General features: G+C 42.7%; 1 protein-coding gene across 2 annotated transcripts; it reads right to left on the bottom strand.

Annotated features, from left to right (window-relative positions):
- Positions 1-835: 835 nt before the first annotated feature.
- On the bottom strand, positions 836-27,319 carry LOC134462886 (proto-oncogene tyrosine-protein kinase Src-like). Of its 2 annotated transcripts, XM_063216124.1 has the most exons (13): positions 26,383-27,319; positions 22,654-22,920; positions 20,771-20,870; positions 18,868-18,885; positions 17,647-17,745; positions 17,268-17,371; positions 14,586-14,735; positions 11,618-11,773; positions 10,130-10,309; positions 6,539-6,615; positions 5,706-5,859; positions 5,194-5,325; positions 836-3,112 (listed from the first exon to the last, which is right to left on the bottom strand). In XM_063216124.1, exons 2-13 carry the CDS (start codon positions 22,910-22,912, stop codon positions 2,904-2,906), a joined length of 1,638 nt encoding a protein of 545 aa, XP_063072194.1. In that variant the 5' UTR covers positions 22,913-22,920; positions 26,383-27,319; the 3' UTR covers positions 836-2,903. The 2 variants fall into 2 exon arrangements, with proteins under 2 accessions (XP_063072194.1, XP_063072195.1); XM_063216125.1 differs by lacking the exon at positions 18,868-18,885.
- Between the last annotated feature and the right edge of the window lie 95 nt (positions 27,320-27,414).

The following is a 27,414-nucleotide window of genomic DNA, read 5'->3' on the forward strand; positions in this document are numbered from 1 at the left end:
CAACCTGTGTAATGCTTAGTCAACAGGGCTTAAAACCAGCAGAAGCAATCATACGCCAATGCCTTGCCTCCTGTCTAGAGATGCCAAAAATGGAAGTATAGAGTGATGATCAGAACATACAGAAATAAATGTAGATTGTACTGAAAAAAAGAGAAATGGGTAAAAGAAAAATGTTACAATGGTAAAAAAACAAAACAAAAGCAAGACACAATTCAGCATCAGACCCAAACACAAAGAGGTAAACCCGACACTTAATCCACAACCCAGGACTATGAAGGACATTAGGCCATGCTTTCCATTATATCTGATCCGAAGTTGAGGGACCCTGACACAATACAGTGGACTCACAACACGTTTAACCACCACAACGTCACCAGAGTGCACTGCTCTCATCATGAAATAATGTGCCATACCAAGGCCGAGGTACAGGTGTACTGAACTCTACATGCGAGGATTGGAGTTAAGCACAAGTAAAAACCAGCAGAGGACTCACTGTGTGTGAGACCACAGCTGGAGTGGACATAGTGGAGACGCCAACAACATTGCAGTAGTGTTCAGTCTTATGCGAGATGAAAACGGTCCAAAGCAATATGCAATTTTATAAGCAAAAAAGGTAGACGGGAGTATACAATATGGATGGCCTTGATTGGCACACTATGGTGCAGGCATTCTTGACTTCTTGGTTTCTTAGGAGGTTAAAACTGGGCCATCGTTTCTCATTTCAATTTCACAGGTGAAATTTGAAGGTAGAGACTGGTGACTTGGCCACAGAGGGGGGCTCTTTGCCAGTGACAAACGACAACACCTGCTGGCTTTTATCTTGTGATCTGCCATGGAGCTGCCACAGCAGATGAAACACTTTACATGCCGACATGGTCTTTATGCTTTTTAACACTATAGCTGGTGAGGGCTGTAGAAAAGGCAAATTATTTTAGCTATAGTCAAATGAATCAGGAGGCACCCCATTGGCCAACAAGGGGTAAAGTACAAAATACCACAAGCCTTCAGCAAACAAGAAAATCTTCATAAGCATCTTGTTTCCTAAACTTCATCTCATGTCTCTGCTTCGATATATGAATAAATGGCACCTTTAAAAAGTCACTGATGACTCAAAATACAGCAGGTTTGGAAAAACACCATATCAAGAGAAGACCAGCTTATTTTGTTACCCCTCTTGTTCCTCTAATGTAAAATTCCAGACAGGTGAATGGGCAGTGAAGGCAAGGAGCAAGGCAGTGAACAGACTTTGGCAGTTCAGCCATTTTGTCTCAGCAACCTTGAGGTAATTGCTAAATGTCCCACTGCTAAGGAGGAGGGGAAAATCAGAGCCTACAAAAACAATGAAATCAGAAACAAACAAAAAAAGAACCAAAAGCTCAATATTTTGGACATATGATCCTTTTCCATTAGTCTTCATATCCAACCCATCATGTGTACATCAATATTTTTCTCTTCCAAGACACTTCAATTCGTTATTCTGTTCCTTCTGAAGACCACATGACACATCTCTTTTAGCTCCCTTAAAGAGACCAAATGTCAAAAAAGAAAAAAAAACACACAACAATGCAATGGCAGCACTAAGCATCCATACATGGTGCTTCAAGTTTTCGTAAAAGTACAAAATACATCCTACAAAAGTTGAAAAGAGGACAGACCACTCCATACCACTCACTCTTTTTTTATGGAGGTGGGAGAACGTGCAAGAAATTGCTGCCCACAGACAGCAAACGGTTGCCGACCATGTCTGTAGGACAGTCAGTCAGCTGCTAGCACAGCCCCTTCATGAAAGAGGTGTATGCCAGGCAACACTTCTCTGGAGGTGACTGCCTGCCCTGCGTATGTGCGATGACCATGTGTAGCCCATGGCACAGCCAGGCAGACAACAGTGAAAAGGGAGAGACAAAGAAGAGGCAAAAAAGAAAGAAAGGAAACGTAACGGCAGCAGCAGCTACGTTGAAGTAAAGATGAAGGAAGCCCCCCCCCCCAAACAAAGACACACACCTTAGGTCAATGTCCACTGTCCATGAAAAAACAAAACAAAAAAGATAAATAAGGTTTAGAGAGAGTCACTCAGTTTGAGTCAAATTGCTGCCTGCTTCTGCAGAGACCCCTGTAGACCCTCAGAGGGGAGAGGAAAGGGGAGAGGAGAGAAAAGGAGAGGTGGAGAGGAAGGGAAAGGAGGAGTGTAGATGAGAGGTAAAGAGAGGTGGAGAGACGTATGGTGGTGTCCAGCGTCAGTACTCCTCAGTCTATTAGCACATCCAGGTGCTGTGTTTTGAGGTGGGTTCCTGCTCCACTCCACAGGGGGGATGATGAGAAGGGGGCGGGGCATGTCATCCGTTCCCCTCTCCTCCCAAACCAATCTGGAGTTGACCACCAAACCAATCCAAACTCCAGGCTTGGTTATTCTCCCCAAGGGTCAGGGGGGGGGGCAAGCTCACTGATTCTCTCACTTGGACACACACACACACCAACGTGCACACAAAACACACCATTCCTTTCAATGGAAGTGCCTTTCTTGTTCTCTGTCCAACTCTCCACATGGTACCATCTGTGTGCAAGCATGTGTGTGTGTGTGTGTCGGTACACAAACACACAGTCCTGCATACATACATAGAATCCCGTCCGCACCCACACCCACACAAGGCCCTACCCTGCCCTGGAGAGGAGAGTGCCCTAGAGCAATGATTCTCAAACTGTGGGCTGGGGCAAACTGGTGGGCCCTGAAGGTATTCCAAGTGGGCCTTGAAATAATTTGTCTAAAAATCGAAATTATTTTTGTTTGTGTTTTCTTGTTCACTGTCTATCTGAGTTGTATTGTTAATTGGGTCAGAGGTGGGCCCAGAACATTAGTGAACGCTTCAAGTGGGGCCCCAAATTGGAAAAGTTGGGGAACCTCTGCCCTAGAGATTGTCTCCCGGCTGGTACTGGGGTTCTGTGGAGGTGAAGTAGTCCTCCAGGAAGCCCTGCAGGTACTCGAAGGTGGGCCGCTCCTCGGGCTCCCGGCGCCAGCAGTTCAGCATGAGGTCGTGCAGGGAGCTGGGGCAGTCCATGGGGCACGGCATGCGGTAGCCACGCTCCACCTGGTCCAGCACCTCCCGATTCACCATGCCTACATAGAAACAGGACACCACAGGATAGGAATGGTCAGGGCAGCTCAGAGGTCCTGGACTAGGGCTGCACAATTCATCGAAATGTATTGCCCTTTACATAATTATTAAAATTCACTTTTATTTTGTTCATCCCTTATATACATATTCTTGGTTACATATCATTGAGTGATTTTAAATATCATTGTGCACAAAATTCAGTTGTTTGCTATTGTTAAACAATAATTGACCCAAATAACCGTGATTATCATTTTTTCTATAATTATGCCGCCCTAATCAGGACCCTTAAAGCTTACGCGTTAACAGCTTAGTATGTTTCTAATGAGAAACTGAATTGCAAACAGGGTCATTTCACGTGAAATCAGACACTTTGGGACCCGACCGGCACAGATTTCAATCATACTTGCTGTGCCTGTTTAGTAGCAAGGTAGCACCCCAGAACTGCATTTGTGTGAATCTGACACCAATATTAAGGGAGAAACAGACTAGCAAAGGTTTACACATGAGGGTAGTACACTATGCATTCAGCCTTGATTATATCAGTCAGTGTAAGTCACAAAAACATGCCTGTGGTGTTATTTGAAAGCTCTTTTCTGGCTTTACAAATTACACAACAGCATAGAATACAACAACCCTCAGATTATGAATTCTCATAAATTGAAAAATTAAAAAATTGAATATCAAAAAAACTTATATTTTACAATGGCCAGTTCCTTGTCTACACATAGCCTGCAATGTCATTAACAACACCTGAAATGCTGGTGTTTGGTTCTTTATTCATTTCAGAGACAATGGGACTCAAAAATATGGCATCATACAAATCACCTAGTAATAATATGGTAATACCATAGTAATATCACATGACAGCATGTCTATCGGAATATGTGAAGGATGGAGATGGTCCATGAGGATGCAGGAAGTTCGGTCTCACCTCTCCAGTGCTCAGCATACAGTCCTCAACACATGCTAGCCACTAGTTGCCATCATATACAGCTACAACATACCCTTTGATGCTTGAACATTTAGAAAATTCCTTTACTGAGCTTATTCTTTCAACCCTGCCTTCTCTGAATGCTGAAAATGGTCTAGCTTCCACTGTGTCCATTGACAATGGGCAGAAGCTGTGTAGTTTTTGAGTACCTGGAATAGGGACCGACGAGGGTGCAGGGCCCACCGGGAAAATGCCTGTTATGCCAGATGGCCAGTGCAGTCCTGTCCCTGACACTACTCTATTACTACTTCATTACAACTCATTTCAACCTTTATGTCCCATTATCTCTGAAATGAATAAAGAACCAAACACCCCATTTTCAGGTGTTGTTTATGAACTTACAGGCCATGTTCAGACAAGAAACCGGCCATTTTAAAATAAGGTTGGTTTTTTTTTATATTTATATTTTTAATTTTTCAATGTATCATAATTCATATTCTGAAGGTTGTTGTATTCCATGCTGTGTGTGTAATGTGTAGAGCTAGAACGGAGCTTCCAAACAAAACCTCAGACATCTTTTTGTGACTTACACTGACTGATAATCAAGGCTGAATGCATAGTGTCCTACCCTCATATGTAAACCTTTGCTAGTCTGTTTCTCCCTTAATATTGGTGTCAGATTCACACAAATGCAGTTCTGGGGTGCTACCTTGCTACTAAACAGGCACAGCAAGTATGATTGAAATCTGTGTCGGTCGGGTCCCAAAGTGTCTGATTTCACGTGAAATAACCCAACAAGTAATGGTGCTAACTGCATATCTGTAAGCCATTTAGTAGCAAGAGAACTCAATCCAGCTACATGTGAAGGCTAGGGCTGTAACGATACACTCAACTCACAATTTGGTTCGTATCACGATTATTGAAAATCGACCGAAAACATGAATATGGTCAATAGAAAATGGGCAGGACAGGGGGCGCCGCTTTCATGCCCATGGGGGAGCGGGTTTGAATCTGGCCTGGGTCATTTCCCAAATCACCCCATATCTCTATACCACTGTTTTGCTGTCTCCATCTTCAACTTTCCTGTCTAAATGAAAGTCTAAAAATGCCCCCCAAAAATGAAAATGGGCAGGAAACGTAAGAACGCTGTACCTGGATATGGGACTCTGCCTTTGGTGGCCAGTTCTGTGAGAAGTATCCCAAATGACCAGACGTCTGACTTGATGGTAAAGCGTCCATAAAGTGCTGCTTCCGGTGCGGTCCACTTGATTGGAAACTTGGCCCCTGAGGGATTGGATGTCATGATGGGTAAATTGAAATTACAATACAAAGTCAAATTGCAGTCCTTATCTTTTGTATCAATGTAGAATGTGAATGTTTCCATTGATTGGATGTGTGCAACCACTACTGAAAACAAAGTCTTTTTTGCAGGTGCCAGAGAAAACAGGTAGGTCTGCACACTGCAACTGTACTCCAAAAATCCAACCTGAACATGTATGATGAAGATCTAGAATGATGAAAACATTGCCTTTTAATTTGTTATAAGTTTATTCCTGGAGCACAATTGCAGTGACCAGACGTTCCCCTTTCTGTTGGCTGTCCAATCATCTCTGAACATAGTGAATGTATTGATTGCATAAAACACAAGCACAGGTGTTTCTCACCTTGTCTGGCTGTGTACTCGTTGTCTTCAATGAGTCGGGCCAGGCCAAAGTCAGCCACTTTACACACCAGGCTGTCCCCAACCAGGATGTTGGCGGCTCGAAGGTCTCTGTGCACGTAGTTCATCCTTTCCACATATGCCATTCCAGCGGCAATCTACCAAACAAAACGTGATCAAAAGACTTCAGTGTAAAAGGATATAAACAACAACAACAACAACTGGGGCATAGCTGCAAATTCAGGGTCTTATTTAAAGGGACACTGTGCAGGAAATGGTCAAAAAAGGTACTGCAACTATGGTGCTCATTGAAACTGGGCTGCCCATTGGCAAAATTGATGTTTACATGAAAGTTTACTGAGTAATAAACAAATATTTTCTAGTATGGTCCAAGCACAGTCATTTTTGCAGCTAAAAATGGCAATTTTTGGAAATTCAAAATGGCATACCATGGAGAAGATCCCCCTTTTCATGTATGAAAAGTGCCATTTTTCCAGTCATAATGAATACTTAGAATTTGATGCTGGTGGTAAGTATTCATGAAAAAGGTAACATTAGTGAATGGGCAGCATGAATTCTGGAAATAAACAACTAAAAATCTCACACAGTGTCCCTTTAAAACCAGCTCCAATGGAATCCACGCCCATCTACATTTATCTGACTCCGTGCACCTAAAACGCTTCCCCGGACCAACTTGGTCCCACCTGGTCCCACTTCGCTCACCCTGGTCCCACTTCATCCCCTCATTATGTCACCACTGGTAACATCACACATCTTTTCCCTTAGCGACTTAGTGCAGATATTTTTCTTGGACAATAGTAGTCATGACGTCCATACCTGTGCTGCCATGTCCACCAGCTGTGGCAAGCGCAGGAGTTTCCCTGCATCACCTTTCAGGAAGTCCAGGAGGCTTCCTGTGAATGGTGAGGGAAGACAAACAGTCCAAACAAAGGACACGAAGAAAGGGAAAAAAGGCAGATTGTTAGTTCAACAGACTAGCATGTTTAAATTAAAATCCATCTATTTGCTACACATTTGTATGCATCGATCCATCTAATCTCTCAATATACAAACCCCAACTCCATAGAAGTTGGGACGCAAGGTTAATTGTGAATAATAACAAAATACTGCCATTTTCAGAAGTCTGGTTCTGACATTAGTTGGAGAACGGTACAAAGAAAACATATCAGCCATCAAAACTGACCAAAATTATTGTTTTGGGGGATATTCATGAATATGTAAATCCAACGTGTCTCAAAAGATTTGAGACGGGTACAACAAAAGGCAGCAAATCTCGAGGAAGACTAAAAACAAAACAAAAGACAACACTTAACAGTTAATAGCATTAACCGATGAGATGATGTACAGCTCCAGGCCACTTTATTAGAATAGCGTGAAAAAGTTTATTTATCTCCATAAGTCCATCAATAATGTTAAACTGTCATGGATTATAGATGATTCATGGCCCAGTTTGTTAACTATTCCAATCATTAAATTGTTTGTTTTTACATATTTTGGTCTTCGAGCTCAAAAAACCCATGAATTGGGGAATTCACATCATTAGAATATTGTAATAAAATCACAATTTTCTTCATCAAAATTTGTTTCACATCAGTGCACATCAAATCAGTTGAAATGTGGTACTTTCTACACAACATGCAATGTTCAATACTTGGTTAGGACTCTCTCGGTCTTAATATTATTAATAATAACGGCCATGATGCGTTTAACATTGAAGTCAATGGCAGAAACAGTGCATGGGAGTAATGGAAGGCCAGATATCCTTGATGCTTTGCCGTCAGCTGTTCTTGTATAGCTGACCTGGTGTCCCACACTTCACTCTTCAATATACCCTGTAGATTTCCATGCCATGTTTTGTCGCTAACTCACCGGTTTAATTCTAAATCACCAGAAATGAAACCCCATTGAAAATGAATGGGGTTTTATTTCTGGTGAGTTAGAATTAAACTGGTGAGTTAACACCAAAACGTAGCATGGGTATCTACGGGTATATTGAAGAGTGAAGTGTGGGTCACCAGGTCAACAAACAAGAACAGCTGACGGCAAAGCATCAAGGATATATGGCCTTCCATTACTCCCATGCACTGTTTTTGCCATTGACTTCAATGTTAAACACATCATGGCCGTTATTAAGACAGAGAATGTCCTAACCAAGTATTGACCATTGCATGTTATGTAGAAAGTACCAAATTTCAACTGATTTAATGTGACCCAAATTTTGATGAAGAAAAAAGTGATTTTATAACAATATTCTAATAATGCGAATTCCCCAATTCATGGGTTTTTTGAGCTGGAAGGCCAACGTATATAAAAAGAAAAAAATAATGATTGGAATAGTTAAAAAACTGGGCCATGAATCTACAATCCATGACAGTTTAACATTATTGATGGAATTATGGAAATAAATCAACTTTTTCATGGTATTCTAATAAAAAGGCCTGGAGCTGTATATAAAAACCTATCTTGGACATGATTTCAACAGCTTAAATGGTAGGTGTATTCCTTGTCATGTTTTGCAATGTTTTCCTTTCTGTAGTGCTTACAATGTGACATGTCTTGACCAAAAGCCTGCCATTTAATGTCCTGCTGGTCCTTATGTTTGAGTTAAACTGTTAAAACATAGTAGAGAATACAATTTGTCCTACTATGTGGCAGTAATCGAAGATCTCCCTTCAAAATATATTGCACGAGTGGCTTTTCATGCTGTTTAAACCCCATTTATTTCATTCAGTACTGTATTCAAGTCAAGTCAAGTCAAGTTGGTTTTATTCTCAATTTCTTTACATGCACTGGTCATACAAAGAATTTGAAATGACGTTTCTTGCTTTCCCATGCAGACATAGACTAATCTAGGTAAGGACATAGACAGTATAGACATAGACAGTACTCATACATGGACATAAGACAGTATGGACATAGACAGTGCTCATACAGACATTTAAAGTGCAAGACTGGACAACAGAAGACTTGTAGAGAACATACATTAAGAGGAGGTATTTTGTTGTGCTTTTTCTAAAAGTCCTTTGTAGCGTTCTGACATAGTAATAGTAGCATTTGAAGAAAAATTAAAATATATTAAAAAAAATAATAATAATCATTCAATTCTACAGGTGAGTTAGAACAGCTTAACCAATGTACTACTGCACCCCCATGCTATCATGGAGGCTGACTTTTGAAGTTAGCACTAACACAAGTTGCATGGTCAATTTTCACTGTAGCACAGGATGTGCAACATTGTATTATTTTCAAAAATAATTGACTTCTGCAACTGCTGCTGACTCCTGTAAGCAAAGGACAGTTTTCCATGTCTTCTGGGTCTATTTCAAGTGAGCTCGGGTGGATAGGGGAATGTTAAACCCCTCTATCATTTGCACACTTGAAGCGTCCTTAATATGGTCAAGTTTTCACCAGCTGTAATTCTCAGAGTGCTAGAGTGAGACTACAGCCAATATATATTTCATGACGTCATGAACCTATACAATGATTTTAATGACAAAAATGTCATATGTCTTATATACACTCAAACACAGTAAATCAAGGGAATTCAAAACTGTATGTAATAACTATGGTAATTGTTCGCTCTGCATCTTTAATTCTGAGTGACTCAGCCTCTCTGTGATTGTCTTATACCTGGACATTCAAATTGTTCATCAGTACAATTCATTTTGAAATGTTCTTCCTTTTTGTTTTATCTTATTTGGATGTTTATAACATTTATCAAATTTATCAAATTAGAAATTAGTACATATTTCCCCTAAAACAATATTTTTTTCTCGGTTTTAACACTTCATATGTTGTCTTTTCACTATTCTCCATCTAAGGAATGTATTGAATGTTTTGAAAATGATAGCATTTTGATTTTATTCTCAGTTTACTAAACGTCCCAACTTCACCGGAGTTGGGGTTTGTAGTAGTAGTAATAGTCGACCAAAGTCTGACAACGGTCAACGGGTAGTGCAGCCCAGGTTAATTGATTATTCCACAATTCCTCTGCATTTCTTGGTTTTACCTCATGAACAGCATTTTTTATGTTAGCCCACAAGTTTTCGATGGGATGAAGGTCTGGGACTGGGTGCTGGCCACTCCATTAGTTGGATGCAGTTTGTCTGGAACCATGACTCTGCTTGCTTGTTGGCGTGTTTGGGGTCATTGTCTTGTTGAAACATCCACTTCAAGGGTATTTTTGCTCATTAAAGTACAATTTAGTTGAAGAATTTTGACATTAACTCATCTTTCTAAAGGCACTGCTATTATTATGAGCACAACTGTGCGTTCTCAAAATATTTGAATCGCAAGAATTCACACAATGATGAAAGGACGTCTGAACAGTCATTTCCAATGATAAAATGCAAAAGTCAAAAGTTTAAAACAAAACCCTTCACATGAACACATGTGCAGTATTCTGACCTTGGCTCATGTACTCTGTGACGATGTAGATGGGTTCCTCTGAGACCACGGCATACAGCATGACCAGCTTCTCGTGCCGCAGCTTCTTCATGACCTGGGCCTCCTCCAGGAAGGCTTCGGGAGACATGGTGCCCGGCTTCAGCGTCTTAATGGCCACCCGCGTCGTGCCATTCCACGTGCCTACAAAAACATAACAGCAATTCCTTTCAGATATCAGTTCTGCCCTACAAAGCAAAAAAGGCAGTAACGGCACTGTGGTTGAAAAGCAGTTATTATACATTTAATTATGTATATATCAAATTATAAAGTTAAATAAAATTATTGATCTGCAAAGAATGTGGTAATGCAGTAACCAAAATGGCTACCTAAATAATTTACCTAAAAATACTTGTAGATAAGGCTGGAAAACAGAATAATTTTTAAGTTTTTAAGTAGGGCAGAGTTCTACTCTACTCTGGTTCTACACTAGGGTGGCTGCATACAGGGTCTTAACGGCCACCTGTGTGGTGTCGTTCCATGTGCCTGGAGGTGGGGATCAAAGGTCAAGTGTGAATGTCACACAGATCATCATAGCCACAAGCAAACAGTCTGAGTCATGTGGAGTACTCATATTGGAAAGGGGCCGAACAAGCATGGAACAAGCACGCATTGCTGTGGCTGGGAAACTAAAAAAAAAGAGTTTATCCCGAAAATAAAATGCTCTGTTGACAATATTAGGGGTTGACTAGGGATTACATTTGAAAAAGCTGGGTTTTCAATGCATCTAGTGGTTAGGAGTTTGACTAGTGGCCTTCTCAATTAAAATCAAGCTTAAATTAATGTCTCTGTCAAAACAATCATTTACAGTCAATACCAAAATGCCATGTACTATATAATCTTCATATATAACGAAAAATACTGTCATACAACACAGGGTAGAGTCTGAATAAAGTCTGCATAAATCTGGTATATATATCCCTTGCAGACTGCCTAAAAGACGCCCTCAGACAAAGACTTACACAGCTTTCCCAGAAAGCTAATCACATTTTAATGAATTGGTTTTGCAAATGAAATTAGCCCTTGACTCTGATGTCCCTGGAAGCAAATTGTTTTAATTAATCCAAAGATAGACAGGTCACAATGAACAGGTCCCAGAACACATAAACACAAGCCATGTAAAACATCTCACTTGAGGGAGCAATCTTTTATGGATTTATTTGGGTAACAGCTCAAATCAGCTTAACTAATTAGATTCCCCATTCATGTCGCTAATTCAGAGAGAAATTGGTCACGCGAGATCAGGTTTTGAAAAGCGTTGCGCTAGCATCAATTCATCTCGCTTACCACAGAGAAAAAGACTTATTAAATCGAACATGTAGATTTTGCAACACTGCAGCAAAACAGCATGTACTTCAATTTTGATTGTGTGGTATACAAGTCACACTCCAATGACATGAGAGGGAAAGTGTGTACAGTACCCCCTGTGTAACCAGATGCTCTGGCACTCACCCATCCAGACTTCACCGAAGCAGCCCTGGCCCAGCTTGACGTCGAGGCGTAGTGACTGTCTGGGGATCTCCCAAGCGTCTCGTGCCAGGCTTTGCGTCTGAGGCTTCATGGTCGGACACACGTCTGTCAGGATGTGGCACAAGCCATCCGCATGCTCTGCAAGCAAGAGAAGTGTTTGGGCGTGTGAGAAATCTCTCATATTCCAATGCCATTATTATCACCTCAGCCAATGATATTTGCAGTTTTTGCAGCAATAAATGCTGTTACTATGTTTGTTTGTTAGCTAGTTGGATTACGGTAAAAGTAAAATATGGATGTGGTTATGAAATGTTCAGGACTGGATCAGATTTGATATATACAGTGCCCTCCATAATTATTGGCACCCCTGGTTGAGATGTGTTTTTTAGCTTCCAATTATTATTTTTTTTTTCTAAATAATATGGGACCTTAATGGAAAAAAAGAGAAAAATCCAACCTTCAATACAAGTGCATTTATTCAGTGGGGAAAAAATCCCACATAAAGAAATAATTATTTGACATCAAATAATGTGTGTCACAATTATTAGCACCCCTGGTGTTAATATTTTGTACAACCCCCTTTTGCCAACAAAACAGCACCTAATCTTCTCCTATAATGTTTCACAAGATGGGAAAAGACAGAAAGAGGGATCTTCAGCCATTCCTCTTTGCAGAATCTCTCTAAATCATCCAGAGACCTGGGTCCTCTCCTCTGTACTCTCCTCTTCAGCTCACCCCACAGGTTCTCAATGGGGTTGAGGTCAGGGGACTGAGATGGCCATGGGAGGAGCTTGATTTTGTGTCTGGTGAACCATTTCTGTGTAGATTTGGCCATATGTTTAGGGTCATTGTCTTGCTGAAAGACCCAGTGACGACCCAGCTTCAGCTTTCGGGCAGAGGGCAACAGATTTTGATTTAAAATGTCCTGGTATGTCAAAGCATTCATGATGCCATGCACCCTAACAAGGTTCCCAGGGCCTTTGGAAGCGAAACAGCCCCACAGCATCACTGACCCACCCCCATACTTCACAGTGGGTATGAGGTGCTTTTCAGCATGCGCATCTTTCGTGGTACGCCAGACCCACTTAGAGTGTTTGTTGCCAAAAAGCTCAATCTTGGTCTCATCTGACCAAAGCACATGGTCCCAGTTGAAGCCCCAATACCGCTTGGCGAACTCCAGACGCTTGCGTTTATGATTGTGAGTGAGGAAAGGTTTTCTCCGTGCATGCCTCCCAAACAGCTTGTTGGCGTGTAGACAGTGCCTGATGGTTGATTTGGAGACTTTGTGACCCCAGGATGCTACCATTTGTTGTAATTCTGTAACAGTGAGCTTTGGAGATCTTTTGATTTCTCTTACCATCCTCCTCACTGTGCGTGGTGGCAAAATAAACTTGGGTCCTCGTCCAGGCTTGTTTACCACTGTTCCAGTTGTTTTGAACTTCTTAATTATTCCTCTCACAGTGGATATGGGCAGCTGCAGTTGAGTGGCAATCTTCTTGTAGCCTCTGCCTGACCTGTGAAGGTTGACGCACATCTGCCTCACTTCTATGCTGTGTTCCTTTGTCTTTCCCATGTTTAAGAGTGGATAAGACAAATGGCCTCGGTGTCACGTCATATTTATACCCCAGGGAAACAGGAAATGATGAATTACTAATTAAATGTTCCTACATACTCTGGTAAACTTTGTAAACTACTGTAGAAATGACAGAAATGCTTCAATTATATTTATTTCCTGGGAATTGTTAAGGGTGCCAATAATTGTGGAACAGGTGATTTAATAAAAAATAATTATTTTTTAGTCAGGGATTTTTTTTATTTTCTTACAATTCATTTGAGTTGAAGGCTACATTTTCCTACAATTTTCAGTGTGACAGTATTCTTCTGCAATAAACACTGAATTTATTTTAAGGCTTTTAACACATCTCAACCAGGGGTGCCAATAATTATGGAGGGCACTGTATATACTGATCAGATTTTGAGACTGATTTAGGACACCTGACTCCAGGGGGCTGATCTATCATGCGTTCCTAAGCACAGAGGTGCTCAGTCCAGCTCAGTACTCTTTTGCTCAGAGATGAGAGAACAAGGTTTTGAATATTGACAATGGTAGTGACCTTGCATTTCTTTGAGGCCAAGGCTCCATCTGAAAGTCCTCACCTCCACCAAGCCATTAACTTTGTGGAACCGGTCGACCTCGAAGGCCGTTATCACGCTTATCTGCCACTAGTGTAGGGTACTTTTTTTAATCGATTACTGTCTGTTAAGTTGTAGGAAACATGCTAACTCCACCAGAATCTGGTGAGCAAGATAGACCCGTTGCGTCAAACATGCGATTAACGTCTAGAATCTTTGTTTATTAATTATTTAGTATTATTAGGTAACACTTTACATTAATGTCTGTCTATAAAGACTTAGTGATCAATTAACTAATGATGAACAAAACATTAACACGTTTTTATTATCAGCTACATTTTGTTCATACTTTAATAATACTGAAAGATTTGTGAAATCGTGAACATACTATTTGTAGATATTTTATAGTCATTTCCAAACGAAGATTCTATGCGCGTTTAACTTAGTCGCACGCTTGACGCCTGACCGGAATTAATGGTCACCCCATTAGCCAATCAGAAAAGAGAATTCCAATGTTAAGGCAGATAACCAGTTATATTTGCAGTAGGCAATGGTGACGTTCGTTGCTGTCCCAGAAGTCCACGGGAGGTCGACAACTGTACTGTCATTGGTCATTAGTGCCATCTGGGGCAGCCCCCCAGCAACAGATCTGGTTCAAAGGGTATGTATACGTGAATGGCGGTGTTAAAGTACATTTGAATTTTGCTTATTGTTGGATGGTTTTCTACATAGAAGCTACTGGTCAGGACACCGAGTGCTAGCTACCGGTAAGGAGGCAGTGCCTACTACAGCATTGGAATAGTCTGCTGGGACTTACTGCGATAGTGCATGACCAGCTGCTGCAGGCTGGTGAACTGCGTGCGGGAGGTGATGTAGAAGCCTCCACTGTCTAGTTTACGGATCTTGTAGTGCTTCACGTTCAGGCCTTTGGTGTTGTCATAGTCCAGGACAGACAGGCAATAAGCCCCTGCAAAAATAAGGAAGGGAGAAAAGTGATAAATAAGCAATCATTATATTAGCAGTGCTATTGGTCTGAGGTCTTGGAAAATAAAGCAAGTGGTCTAAATCACTTTTGTGTCACTTATTTTAGGCACGTTTCAGGTTTCTGCTCTTCTTTAATATGAGAAAGAGGTAACATGTGAATGCAGATATCGGGGGTGATAAAAAGACAAGACACAAAATTTGAATTTTCTTAATTAAGTTTTCAGAAAGGACACATTGGACATGGACACATTGATCAGAAAATGACTGATGGCAGAAAATGACTGGCTAGTGCCTTACGGTCATTGTATTATGTATGATCAAACAAACAACTGCAATGCTCCCATTTAATCATTCTTACACCAATGGAGGCGCAGGACATTTAAAGGAATGTTTGGTATTGGACTGGAGGATTACGTCGACCAGCATTCCAGCTGTCAAGAGAGCAAATGACAGATGGGGACAATAACAGACAAGTTCCTCTTGTTGCCGTGGTATTCGCCAGTTGCTGTGTGGCTGTTCACGGTGGCTGTGGCAGGGCATGCTTGTGCCCAAGAGAAGGAGCCAAAGACAGCCGCCAGATACTATCGTGAGATCCTCTGATGGCAGCGTCACTGCCATTGACCTGTTTGTGAATGGCCCCCCTGTATGCTTGACACACAGTGCGGAAAGTCCCCACACCCCCTCCACCACTCAAACCCTCTCTGGTTATCTGAGCTCCCCTCCCCATCTTGCAGGGCCAAGAGGAGCATGCTCTTACACAATAATGCATTCAAAGAAATCAGCTGTCGATTCATACGCTGGCAGGCTGTTCCAAAAGAGACCCTTCCAACAAGCTGCAAAAAGGCGTTTGCTTTTTACAGTGCTGTACGGCTACCACGGCTGCAAGTGTTTTGGACGGGGAGTACTTCTAAAGGGGCACACATTTCAAGTCAGCCAAGCACCAGAAACGGCAGGAGGGCTGTGGGTGTCCAAAACCCTTGGCCACAACACGTCATCACAGCCCAGCTCCCTCAATCAGAGGCTCGTCGCTGTCTTTGGAGCATAAACCTCAAAAATAAACTCCCTCCAGCGAGAATCAATCTTCTCCTCACGCCATTACAGCTGGCACCATCTGAGAAGCGTTTAAGGAAGCCCTTCCCCTTACATACCAAGGCCGACGAGGGAGAGGGAGGGAGAGAGGGAGGGAGAGAGGGAGAATGTAGGAGAAAGATGGAAAAAAGACAGAAGGGGGGGGAAAGGAGGAGGTGGGGGTGAGGGAGAGCGGAAAAAGAGAAGGAGAGAAAGAAAGAGAGAAAGAAAGAGAGAAGGGGAGATTTATAGCCAGGGGGTAATCCAGCACCCTCATGCTGTGACCTACTTCTTCTGGCGGATGATTCATCCACGCACATATTCACTGGGGGTCTTGCAAGTGATCATAGTCTGTCCGATAAGCACACACCAAACCTACTCCCTGCCCTCCGTTTCACTTCACACCTTCGCAGAGGGTACTTTGGGGTGCCATCACTGTACTCTGTCAACCCCCCTTCCCTCCCCAGGCTCTGCCTGCCTGGGCAGGATGTAATCCAAGTTGTCACTGAACATGCCTTAATTACTTCCTTCTGAATGATTGAAATATGCCTTGCCACCATGGCAGGATGGCCGAAAGGGCACAGCTGCAAAGGCAGGCATGTAAATTCCCACCGCCCAAAGACAGACTTTCAAAGGAGGCTTCAGAGGAAGGCATTACATGGTACATATAGTCGCCTATATTGGGGGCAGAGAGGGGACCAAGTCACTAACTTGCAAGTCACAACAAGTAGGTCTCAAGTTCTTCCAATCAAGTCTGAGTCAAGTCACAAGTTAAAGCACATTTGACCAAGTCAATTTCAAATCCAAGCTGTACCCAAGCCAAGTCAATTCCAAGTCAAAGTATCATCCCCCCCCCCCCCCCCCCCCGTTCGTTGGTGGCTATTAGACTAGATGAGGAGCGGAGCCTTAATCATCTATTCATCAGCACAGACCTCTGGAAATTTAAAAATACAATGAGGTGGAACCCAAGTGGAAAATTGATTTTAAAGAAATAATGATTTTAGAAAAATGACTCTGAAATATACTTTGAATAGAACTGCTAAAATTAAGGCACCGTCATGACACAAGGTGATGGTAGTACAAAATTATTTTGTAGGGCTTCATGGCGCTTCAGTCACCCAAATATGTGGTTTCTTTCATTTTTAATTTGGTCGGTGCATTGCTAAGCAAAACACCTCTCCATCATCCACCTATCATTAAGAGGTATCATTAAAATAAAGAATATTCTAAGAAAGATCTTTAAAAATGCTCTATAAAGGAGGTAAAAAATATTCCAAATATATAGTTTCCAACATGCTGTTCAAGTCAGGGGCTTCATCTTTCATATAGCTCCTTAAACAAAAACAACCCCAAATATTTCAGTGAAATTACTCTCGCGGCTTCCCCTTGACATTCCCCAAACCAAGGCAAGTCTGAAGGCAGAAACCCGTCGCCACAGACGGCTTACCCTTGGTGGTTTCGCTCTCTCTAACCAAGAATGTTCCTTGCCGGTTCTGAACGCTGAGCAGCAGTCTTTCTGAGTCCCGACGAGTGATCTTCCCAAAGAACCACCTGCTTGGAGGGAAGTAGAGAGAGAGAGAGAGAGAGAGAGAGAGAGAGAGAGAGAGAGAGAGAGAGAGAGAGAGAGAGAGAGAGAGAGAGAGAGAGAGAGAGAGAGAGAAAGAAAGAAAGAAAGAAAGAAAGAAAGAAAGAAAGAAAGAAAGAAAGAAACAGAAAGACTGAGGACTGCTCGCAAGAAGCACTGCTGGGTCCATGTCAAAGTAATCATGCCTATGTGCTAGGAGTGTGTGACTGTAGAAGACACGTGACAGCATGGAGAGACTTACTCTTCTGCCTGGATGGAGTCGGAGGGCGCAACATAGTTACTGGGGATGTAGCCGCTCTTCCCCGTCGTCAGAGACCGCGCCAGCCACCAGTCACCCTCCCTGAAAAGCACAACCAACCATGCATATCCACAAATGCACAAGCACACACACACACACACACACACACACACACACACACACACACACACACACACACACACACACACACACACACACACACACACACACACACACACACACACACACACACACACACACACACACACACACACACACACACACACACACACACAAGTGGAACATGTGAAACATTTCTCACACAAGTCTGTAGCAGCCTTCAGACAACAGACCACCTTCAACATGATCTATTCTACGATGACTAGACCACAAATATTAAAGCTTTTAAAAAGCATGGTGACGTTATCTCCCGCCAGGCAGAACAGGCAGGCTATTGGCTCAGCATCACACGACATTTGTATGTTTGTTTGTTTTTCCAGTGTGGTCAGTAGGAAATGGTTTATCAAACTTGAGACCACAATCACAACAGCACATCATCCCAATCCTTGTTGCGGCCTGTCTTTTTGGCACGATGGATGATGATGGAGAAAAGATCTGGCATGAATTGGACACTATAATTGCACCTCCATACAAGTGAGACGCAAGTTTTCAACCAACAACAAAAACTACTGAAAAGTAATTTCTGTTACATAATATAAACACACAGTTGCATACCACCAATTTAACACCCGGACCAATATTCTGCAAGAGTGCAATAAATAGTAAATTGGAAGTGCAACAAATAAGCCAGTGCATGTGTGCTTGTGGTGGGGAAGAGGTGTCTTATTTCACACACGCGAGAAAGGATGGGGAAGCACAGAGCAACGAACTCACATCAGCAGAAGATGAAGACCATGATGGTGCTACATGATAATGTCCCCTTACCACCCTGAATTGTGACAGACTTCACAAGGCTAAGAGAGAGTGGGAGTGAAAGAAAGAAAGAAAGAAAGAAAGAAAGAAAGAAAGAAAGAAAGAAAGAAAGAAAGAGAGAGAAAGAGAGAAAGAAAGAAAGAAAGAGAGAGAAAGAGAGAGAGAGAGAGAGAGAGAGAGAGAGAGAGAGAGAGAGAGAGAGAGAGAGAGAGAGAGAGAGAGAGAGAGAGAGAGAGAGAGAGAGAGAGAGAGAGAGAATATACATGAGGAGGATAGGGGAGTGTTACTGACCTGAAGTTGTACTTTCTCCTAATTTTAAGAAGCAAGAAGCATGAAAGGAAAGAAGCGACACAGAGAACAAGACGGGAGTCAGGAAGGCACTGAGCAGAATTACAGTAGAGTGGCCACACTTTTAGCAGAACAGGGGTGTCTTTAGTGAGGCTTTTAGGGGGGTTGGGGGGATATTGGGATTGGGATATTGGGGTGGAGAGAGGGAAGTAGAGAGTAGGTCAGGAAAGGTATGCATGTACTGTACAGATCTTCTGGAGATGCTTTGGAACGCTGAGTACCAAGTGGAATACTCTGTGAACCATCCAAATCGCCGTTAATCTATACATGTAATGCTGACCATATGCCTTGCGAAATACAGTACTTGAGGTCTTAGGGTGCTCTGATGAACACAGTGTCTTGGGGGGAAGAGGAACAGCTTTTTCTCCAGCAGAAAGATAAAAGCCATGAATCCTTTTAAGTGGGCTTGGTTGCAGCAGTTTCCCCATAGGAATAAAAGTGGTAGTGTCCATGTATAAGCATGGATGATAGGCCTACTCATTAACAGTCATCATCCTAAAACTGTTCGTGCAGTTTCATGTTTCAAGTGTGTAGTTTCATATTTTAAAATTGACACTCTAGTCAAACCTTAACTTAAAAAGACTGAAATAATGGTGGGGCTGATATACAGCTCCAGGCATTTTTATTAGAATACCATGAAAAAGTTGATTTATTTCCATAATTCCATCAATAATGTTAAACTGTCATGGATTGTAGATTCATGGCCCAGTTTTTTAACTATTCCAATCATTAAATTGTTTATTTTTACACATTTTGGTCTTCCAGCTCAAAAAAACCATGAATTGGGGAATTCACATCATTAGAATATTGTAATAAAATCACAATTTTCTTTATCAAAATTTGTTTCACATCAGTGCACATCAAATCAGTTGAACTTTGGTACTTTCTACACAACATGCAATGTTCAATACTTGGTTAGGACTCTCTCTGTCTTAATATTATTAATAATAACGGCCATGATGCGTTTAACATTGAAGTCAATAGCAGAAACACTGCATAGGAGTAATGGAAGGCCAGATATCCTTGATGCTTTGCCGTCAGCTGTTTTTGTATAGCTGACCTGGTGTCCCACACTTCCCTCTTCAATATACCCGAAGATTTCCATGCCACGTTTTGGTGTTAACTCACCAGTTTAATTCTAACTCAACAGAAATTAAACCCCATTCATTTTCAATGGGGATTCATTTCTGGTTATTTAGAATTAAACTGGTGAGTTAGCGCCAAAACGTGGCATGGAAATCTACAGGGTATATTGAAGAGTGAAGTGTGGGGTACCAGGTCAACAAACAAGAACAGCTGACAGCAAAGCATCAAGGATATCTGGGCTTCCATAACTGCCATGCACTGTTTTTCCATTGACTTCAATGTTAAACGCATCATGGCCATTATGAAGACAGAGAATGTCCTAACCAAGTATTGACCATTGCATGTTATGTAGAAAGTACCAAATTTCAACTGATATAATGTGACCTGAATTTTGATGAAGAAAAATGTGATTTTATAACAATATTCTAATAATGCGAATTCCCCAATTCATGGGTTTTTTGAGCTGGAAGGCCAACGTATATAAAAAGAAAAAAAATAATGATTGGAATAGTTAAAAAAACTGGGCCATGAATCTACAATCCATGACAGTTTAACATTATTGATGGAATTATGGAAATAAATCAACTTTTTCATGGTATTCTAATAAAAAGGCCTGGAGCTGTATAGGCTACATTTATTCATCCATCCATGGATCCGTCTGGATATGTACAGATTAATTATTGATTGTTGCATGCAGAGGACACAACAAGATGATGTTAGGTCTGTACTGTGTGGTGATGGTGAGGCATGTTCCCCTTACGTGTTATTGACTATTTGAAGTCTCTCCCCCTTCTGGAAACTCAGGTCAGAGGCTGTGCGCGATTCGTAGTCATATAGCGCCACAAACGTTGTGACACCACCTGCAAGACAAAAGAGAGAGAGAGAGAGAGAGAGAGAGAGAGAGAGAGAGAGAGAGAGAGAGAGAGAGAGAGAGAGGGAGGGAGAGACAGAACGATGGAGAGTGTCCTCAGTGCACCTGGAGAAATGCCAGAGTCCCAGCATTCAAATTCATTAGAGTACAGGCGGCCCGGCCGGCAGCCTCTGGTAGTCCAGTCTTGCTAGGGAGAGCAGCTGGGTATGATCAGACAGCTGGGCAGCAAGAAGACAGCTGACGGGTCCTCTACCCTCCGTGTCCCTCACACATAGGCTGCTAAGACATCTGAAATGACTTCCATATTGAAGAGCTGAGCTGACAGTCTGACTTTCTAACGATAGGAATGATAGGTGTCCTGTCCAGAGCACTAACTGTTGGTGTGTGTATGTGAGTCTTTGTTTGGCAAATTACAATGACCCCCCCCCCCCTCTCCACTATAACCTGTTAATCCTTGATTGCATTAGCTCAGAACAATAACAATCACCCACGTCTGTGCAGTAAAACAGTCTAGCACAGAAGGACACTAATCCTTTAAAAAGAAATGCTACACCACAAACCCTGTCATCGTCTCAGCATAGGTTAATCTCCAGCATGGAGTACATTTCATGGCACTTCCATAATGTTTCCAAATGGCCAGTGTCAGCATACAAAGGGGCTATTAAAAGATTTGAGTTTCCTCTGCCTGAAAAAATGATTAAAGTGAACTGGATTTCACCAAGGAAGTGTTGAAGTATGCAGTGATGGACTCGTTAAGCTAAACTTAATGAAATATTGTGCATGAAGGTAGAGAAAATTGCAGGGCGAGACAAAGTTCACCTCAAGCAACAGAAGGCACTGAGTGGTTTGGACGTTTGAAATGTCTATAGTAGACCAATCCACTTAGCCAACCTAAAGCTATCTAGCTGATAAATTACCTGAATTCACAAAAGTACAACTGGAAAACAGACTTTTAATCCAAAGCCATTTACAATAGTGGAAAACAATTAAGCCCAGGTAAGTGCAGGAAGACAAATTATGGAGGATGTCAGTTAGTTGGCTGATGAGCTTTTGAGTTTTTAGGATAAGGACTGTGTGAACTCTTTATAGGCCTAGTCTACCCAGAGAGACATGACATACGATAACTTTCAGTTTATTACTTATGAGTTCATCACCACAAACAAAACCACCCAATTCATAACCTTGGCAACATAGAGAGTTCCAACAGATTAAGATTTCTTCACAAAATCTGCCGAGAGACAATTGGGCTTTACAAATTAGGAGTGACCAAGACTTGTGTTCTTGAAAGAGAATGTCTTCCAAGGGCCTCTTGTAATGTAATGTAAGGGCTTCTTGCTATGAAATGTAAGGGCTTCTTGCAAAACACACCGAGGGGCATCTCCACCATCCTACTTGCCTGGTTATCATCGCCTTTCAAATGTCATTCTGAGATGTAGGTCTGACCAAGAAGATAACGAATTAAGTTTCCCAAATGGCTTGACCAGCCCGCCTCCCGTCGGCTTGCTACTGGTCGAGGCAAGAAAAGGTTGTGCTGAAGTTTAAACCAAATATTTTCTTAGTCCCACTAGAACGTCTCTGCTTTACTCATCACTGCCTTGAACATGCCTCTACCCAGGGCCGTTGGAGCTGCTCAAAGTTGATTGCTTCCTGATAAAGTGTGTGGAATTCCCGATTTCTCCGGAGCTCAGAAACGATATTTGTATTGCCCCTGACTAGAAACAATGCTGAAGGTGTTGCATCACTTAGAGGGTGTAGCCTGGCTACCATCCTACCTGCCAAGGGTCCCCTATGCGGAGAGGTGATGGTGCTGGAATGGTCCACCCCTCCGAACAGGGCCAGCTCTGCGCAGTTGGCCTGGGGCTGGGTGCCCCGTCGGTGGGTGCCTACAGCTGGGCTGCGGTTGGGTGTCTGGGTCTGCGGGCCAGCCATCAAATGGTGCCCGTGCCCGCTCCCGCCACCCATCCCGATGGTGCCATCCAAGCTCAGAGACCTCTGGCCTGGGTCTTTGGGCTTGCTCTTCGTCGCACCCATCTGCGAACCTAAATGAGTAGAAGAGGGTGTGATTAAGTCCATGAGCAGGCAATCAACGTTTACCGATTACTTCCAGCACAGAGTATGTTAGTAAAACTCTGAGCCATTCAGACAAATCACTTCCAACTGGTGACAGACTAACACAATAATCAGGTGTGAACACTTACACACTCATGCATGATTCACAAATAATCACCATTCAAAGCCTGAATCTCAAGAATCCTATTTTGAAGGGCCCTTTTAACATGCAGGAAGTATGTCACAAACGAGATGCAAGAATGGACTTTGAGACTATAATTAAAGTAACACACAACAAATTCAAAAGGATAATATGTGTCAATCTAGAACTAATGGCAAATGTAGATTTCCCTGCAAAGGCATGGTAACAACAGCCTCAAATGAGCAGCCCAAGCTAGCAGGCGTTTTTCAGGCAGGCTGATGCTAAACAGCTGCTTGGATTCCCTGCAGACTGACATCACTCCTTGAGGACCCTGGCTCATATTCAACTCCATTTTGAAATGTTAGACATGCAAGAGAGACACGCATTGTTGAACAGAACAAGACACCCTTCCTTCCATTCACATCCATCTCACATGAACAGGCCAGCAAACTGGTTCTTCGAGATGTCAGTGGCTGTAGTTTGCTATGAAAGGAAGGAACGTCCTTTTGTTTAATTGTGAAATCACTCACAGAGATATCCACTTTCATGGTAGTGATGGCGGTAGTTTCAAAGATCATTGTACTACATGGTGGAAAGTCTATGCAAACTGGCATAGTACTGCTATGTCATAGGATGCTACTTGGCCTGTGTTTCGTGTGGGGGTGTTCAGCACAAGTTTTTTTGAATGAGTAACTGCACGTGCAGCTGTTGCATCCCCCTATAAACCCCAGGCACAGTGGCAAACATTTGATAGCCTTCTGCAAGATGATCAGGAAAATCCCACAAATGTCCTGTCGAACTGTTTACTTTGACGTGCGCGCACGCACACACACACACACACTTAGAGGTTCCTGCACATCTGCAACATTCTCTGGGAGCCAGCGTGCAGCCCTGCTCCTAAGTGTGTGTGTGTGTGTGTCTGTGTGTGTGTGTGTGTGTACTGTACATGAACAGGCAGTTGCTGAGAGATTTGGGAGGCGCAGGGTCCCCTTCTCAAGTTTGGGGTGGCTGTAGAACCCCACTGCCACTCTTACTGATGTTTGCGTACAATAAGGAACCAGGACCCCATTGGAGAGGCTGTCTGTCTCTTTTTTTATTTCCATCTGAGTAGGTCCCACGTCTCTCTGAGCATGCTCAGTTCTGGAAAAAAATAAGACCTTGAGTCGAGTGCCATTTTTTTTTCATCATATTTACAATGTGTAAACAATCAGGCACAACAAAGTTGTGCAGGTGTGCAAACTGATATGTTTGGTGACTGTTTCAGCTAGAACAGCTCTCACCACCATAGCGGTTAGGTTTTACATTCTCTGACCAATTCTTCCATCTCAAGACACACAGCACAGCACAGCACACGTCTGCGTCTGCACCTAGCCCCACCCGTGTGTTATAACAGCTTCTGACAAAATCACCGTCAGTACATTTACAACTGCATGGCCCACAACAAACTGTGTTTCATCGTTGTCTACGACGATGGAGCAGCCCTGATGACTCTGCTGGGTGTCAGCAGCCCGGGACAGCTGAGGAACAAATCCAAACAACTCTGATAGCCTGCGTTAGTCAAAGAGCAACCCAGCCTAATATGGTGATTAGGTGCTAAGGAACTAGGATCTACGGTCACATGACCCAACTCAAACACCAACAAAGGGGAGAAGGAGGCAAGATCCACTCCAGTTAAATAGAAAGGAACTAAAACTTTGAAGCAGCGAGACAGAGTGATGTGCAAAAAGCCATCCTGGAGCTTGAATGGCACAACTTCCATCAGGTCTTTCAACAGCTACTTAATAAGTAATTAGAGAGAGGAACATAAGACCCCCGTCTTCTGTCAAAGTACAATACCATTCACCAATCCATCCAGTATCAGACACCAAAACGCCCCTAATTTGCAGCAACACCACATCAGAATTGCCCAAATTAAAGGCACACCGTACCTTTAAATTGCTGCCTTGGATGGGCCGATCAATGCACAGAAAGGAAAGTTGACCAAGGGAAAATGTTGAAAGATAGGTTAGAGAATTAGACACTGACTAGACAGTTGTAGCATCTTCTAAATTCATGCATACTGCACACAGACAAACGCATTTCTGTAGACCTCTACAATAATAGCTTATAGAGGTATGCACTGTGTGTGAGGTAAAGGTAAAACGTAAACCTACAGACTTCTTTTCTAATAGAACAATAGGCTAATTGTAGCCCTTTGGATTTCAAATGTGATTTGAGGTTGAAAAGGCTGGTTGCTTAAAACACAGTAGACTCCCAAGTTAACGATGAACATGTGCCATAGAATGCTTTCACAGCATGCATCCTTTGATTACGCACGCAAAATCACCACATGGAACACCAAACAATAAACTACTACCGGCTGGAAATGAAACCAGCTGAGCAAGTCTTCACTCAGGTAGATGTTTTTATGTTCATATTGTGCTAAACTTCAACGGTGTCTTTGTCACCCAGTTGAGGGGATACTATCTGGCCATTGTCAAAAGGCATAAAAGACTTTGCATAGGCCTATGGCTTATTAAAATAACGTCAATGGTCATCGATGAATAAACAATACAGGGATGGCTGGCGGGTGAAACGGTGTGATTTGAAAAGGCAGTCGGCTTCACTGAAACGAAGAGTGGACCCTAAAATATTTGATACGATTAGACTACAACATGGGAGGTGTTACCTTTCCCACGGCAGGTAAGCTATGGGCTGCGTCTGAATCCACGATTGTCTCGTGGTGGTGGTAACCCCGTTAGCGACGGAAAGGGGGCACGCCATATTTAGCTCGCGTCATTTTTAGCCCATCCATAGACTACTACACACATTACCCACACAGTAGCCTATGCAAAACAATCGCTTAGCCTACCTCACAATTCTGATAACATGTTAACTTGTGGTAGCAGACATTTAGGCCAGCCGTATTACTAAATAGGCCTCGCTGCCTCTCATACGATTTGGTTCTTTTTGTTTTACCCCGGTGCTCTGGGTAGACTATATTCCCCATGTTGAGAACGTCGTTGAATGGCCTATCCTTAAAGATGACTGCAGTAAATGGCAAAGGCCTGTTTGCATTGATCTGGTTGCGCAGGATGGGACAGAAATCAGGTAGCTTGGTACCGACAGAGGTTACGTTTCGTCCATGCGGTTAGCCCTGTTTAACGAACATCTGTTCTTTACGCGCAACAATGTTTATCACCTCCCCACACGAATACAATGTTGCAGCGTAAGCTGAAAGTAACAATATTTTTCAGACCGACAGGCTAGCAAAAACATTGGGCAAACAACTCCACATCGACGAGTCGTTTGATAAAATCACAGCACTCACCTTAGGAAGCGCCTTGGCTTAACCTTATATCAGATATGGAGCCAGGAACCAATTCAAGCCTTCTCGCGCTTGGTCATGAAGATGGATGAGAATTGTCTCAACGACTCGTAGATCCGCGTAAATGAGACAACTATCGATGATTCCCATTCAGTGAATTAGAGCGTTGAGAGGTCATGACTAACTGAGTTCCGTGGAGCGCGGAGGGCACTAGTCAGACTGCGGTGATCCTGTTCAAAAACACAGACGGAACCGTGGAGGAAAGCATCCATCCGGTGAACTCATTGGGTGTAATGTACGGGAGACACAAATGAGCTATTCGATCATATCTCAATACCACAGTGAAATGAAAAATCGTCGTGCAGGCCTATGTATCCAGGCATGAAAACATGGCTAACAAAATGAAAATCAATACCAACGCAATAAAAACGGCCAGTTGTGATGGGGGAGTAGGCGACTTTTGCGTATCTATGTCCAGTCGGGAATACGCTTTGGCGTAGCTGATACTGATCGTGGATTCATTGATTACACCAAGAAATGGCGTTGGTAGGCTCCCTGGTGGATTTTTTTGAGTAGTGCAACTATATTTTCCTGGAGCGTAATGCACAAATCCACCGAATAGGTCCTTCATAATGCCATATCTACATCTTGAGTGTGTAGGCCTACTCACCCATATCAGATCTCTAGGAGGCTTTGGCCACATTCCTAGGCACTCAATTCAAAATCTGCGGTGCATGTTTTAGTTGAGGGTGAAGACAGTTGTAGCAGTTAGAGCCCCCGTTTTGCACCTTTGAGGCCTAGTTTTGAAGCTGGGCGGGATACCTCTTCTCCCCTTCACTAAATGGTGTCAGAGGTAGGATGGCTCGCTCAGGGCCATCAGAGGTGCACCCACTTTGTGAACCTACGAGGCCTCCAAGGAAAGTGTGTGGGACCTCAGTGATGGGCGAAATACTGTGATTTTGATAGTTCTGGTATATGGTTGCGTGAACTGTGAGCGACACCCTCAGCTTGTGAAACAACATAAAGGTCTGCTTC

This window comes from Engraulis encrasicolus, chromosome 14, assembly GCF_034702125.1.
Source record: "Engraulis encrasicolus isolate BLACKSEA-1 chromosome 14, IST_EnEncr_1.0, whole genome shotgun sequence".
Classification (NCBI taxonomy): Eukaryota; Metazoa; Chordata; class Actinopteri; order Clupeiformes; family Engraulidae; genus Engraulis; species Engraulis encrasicolus.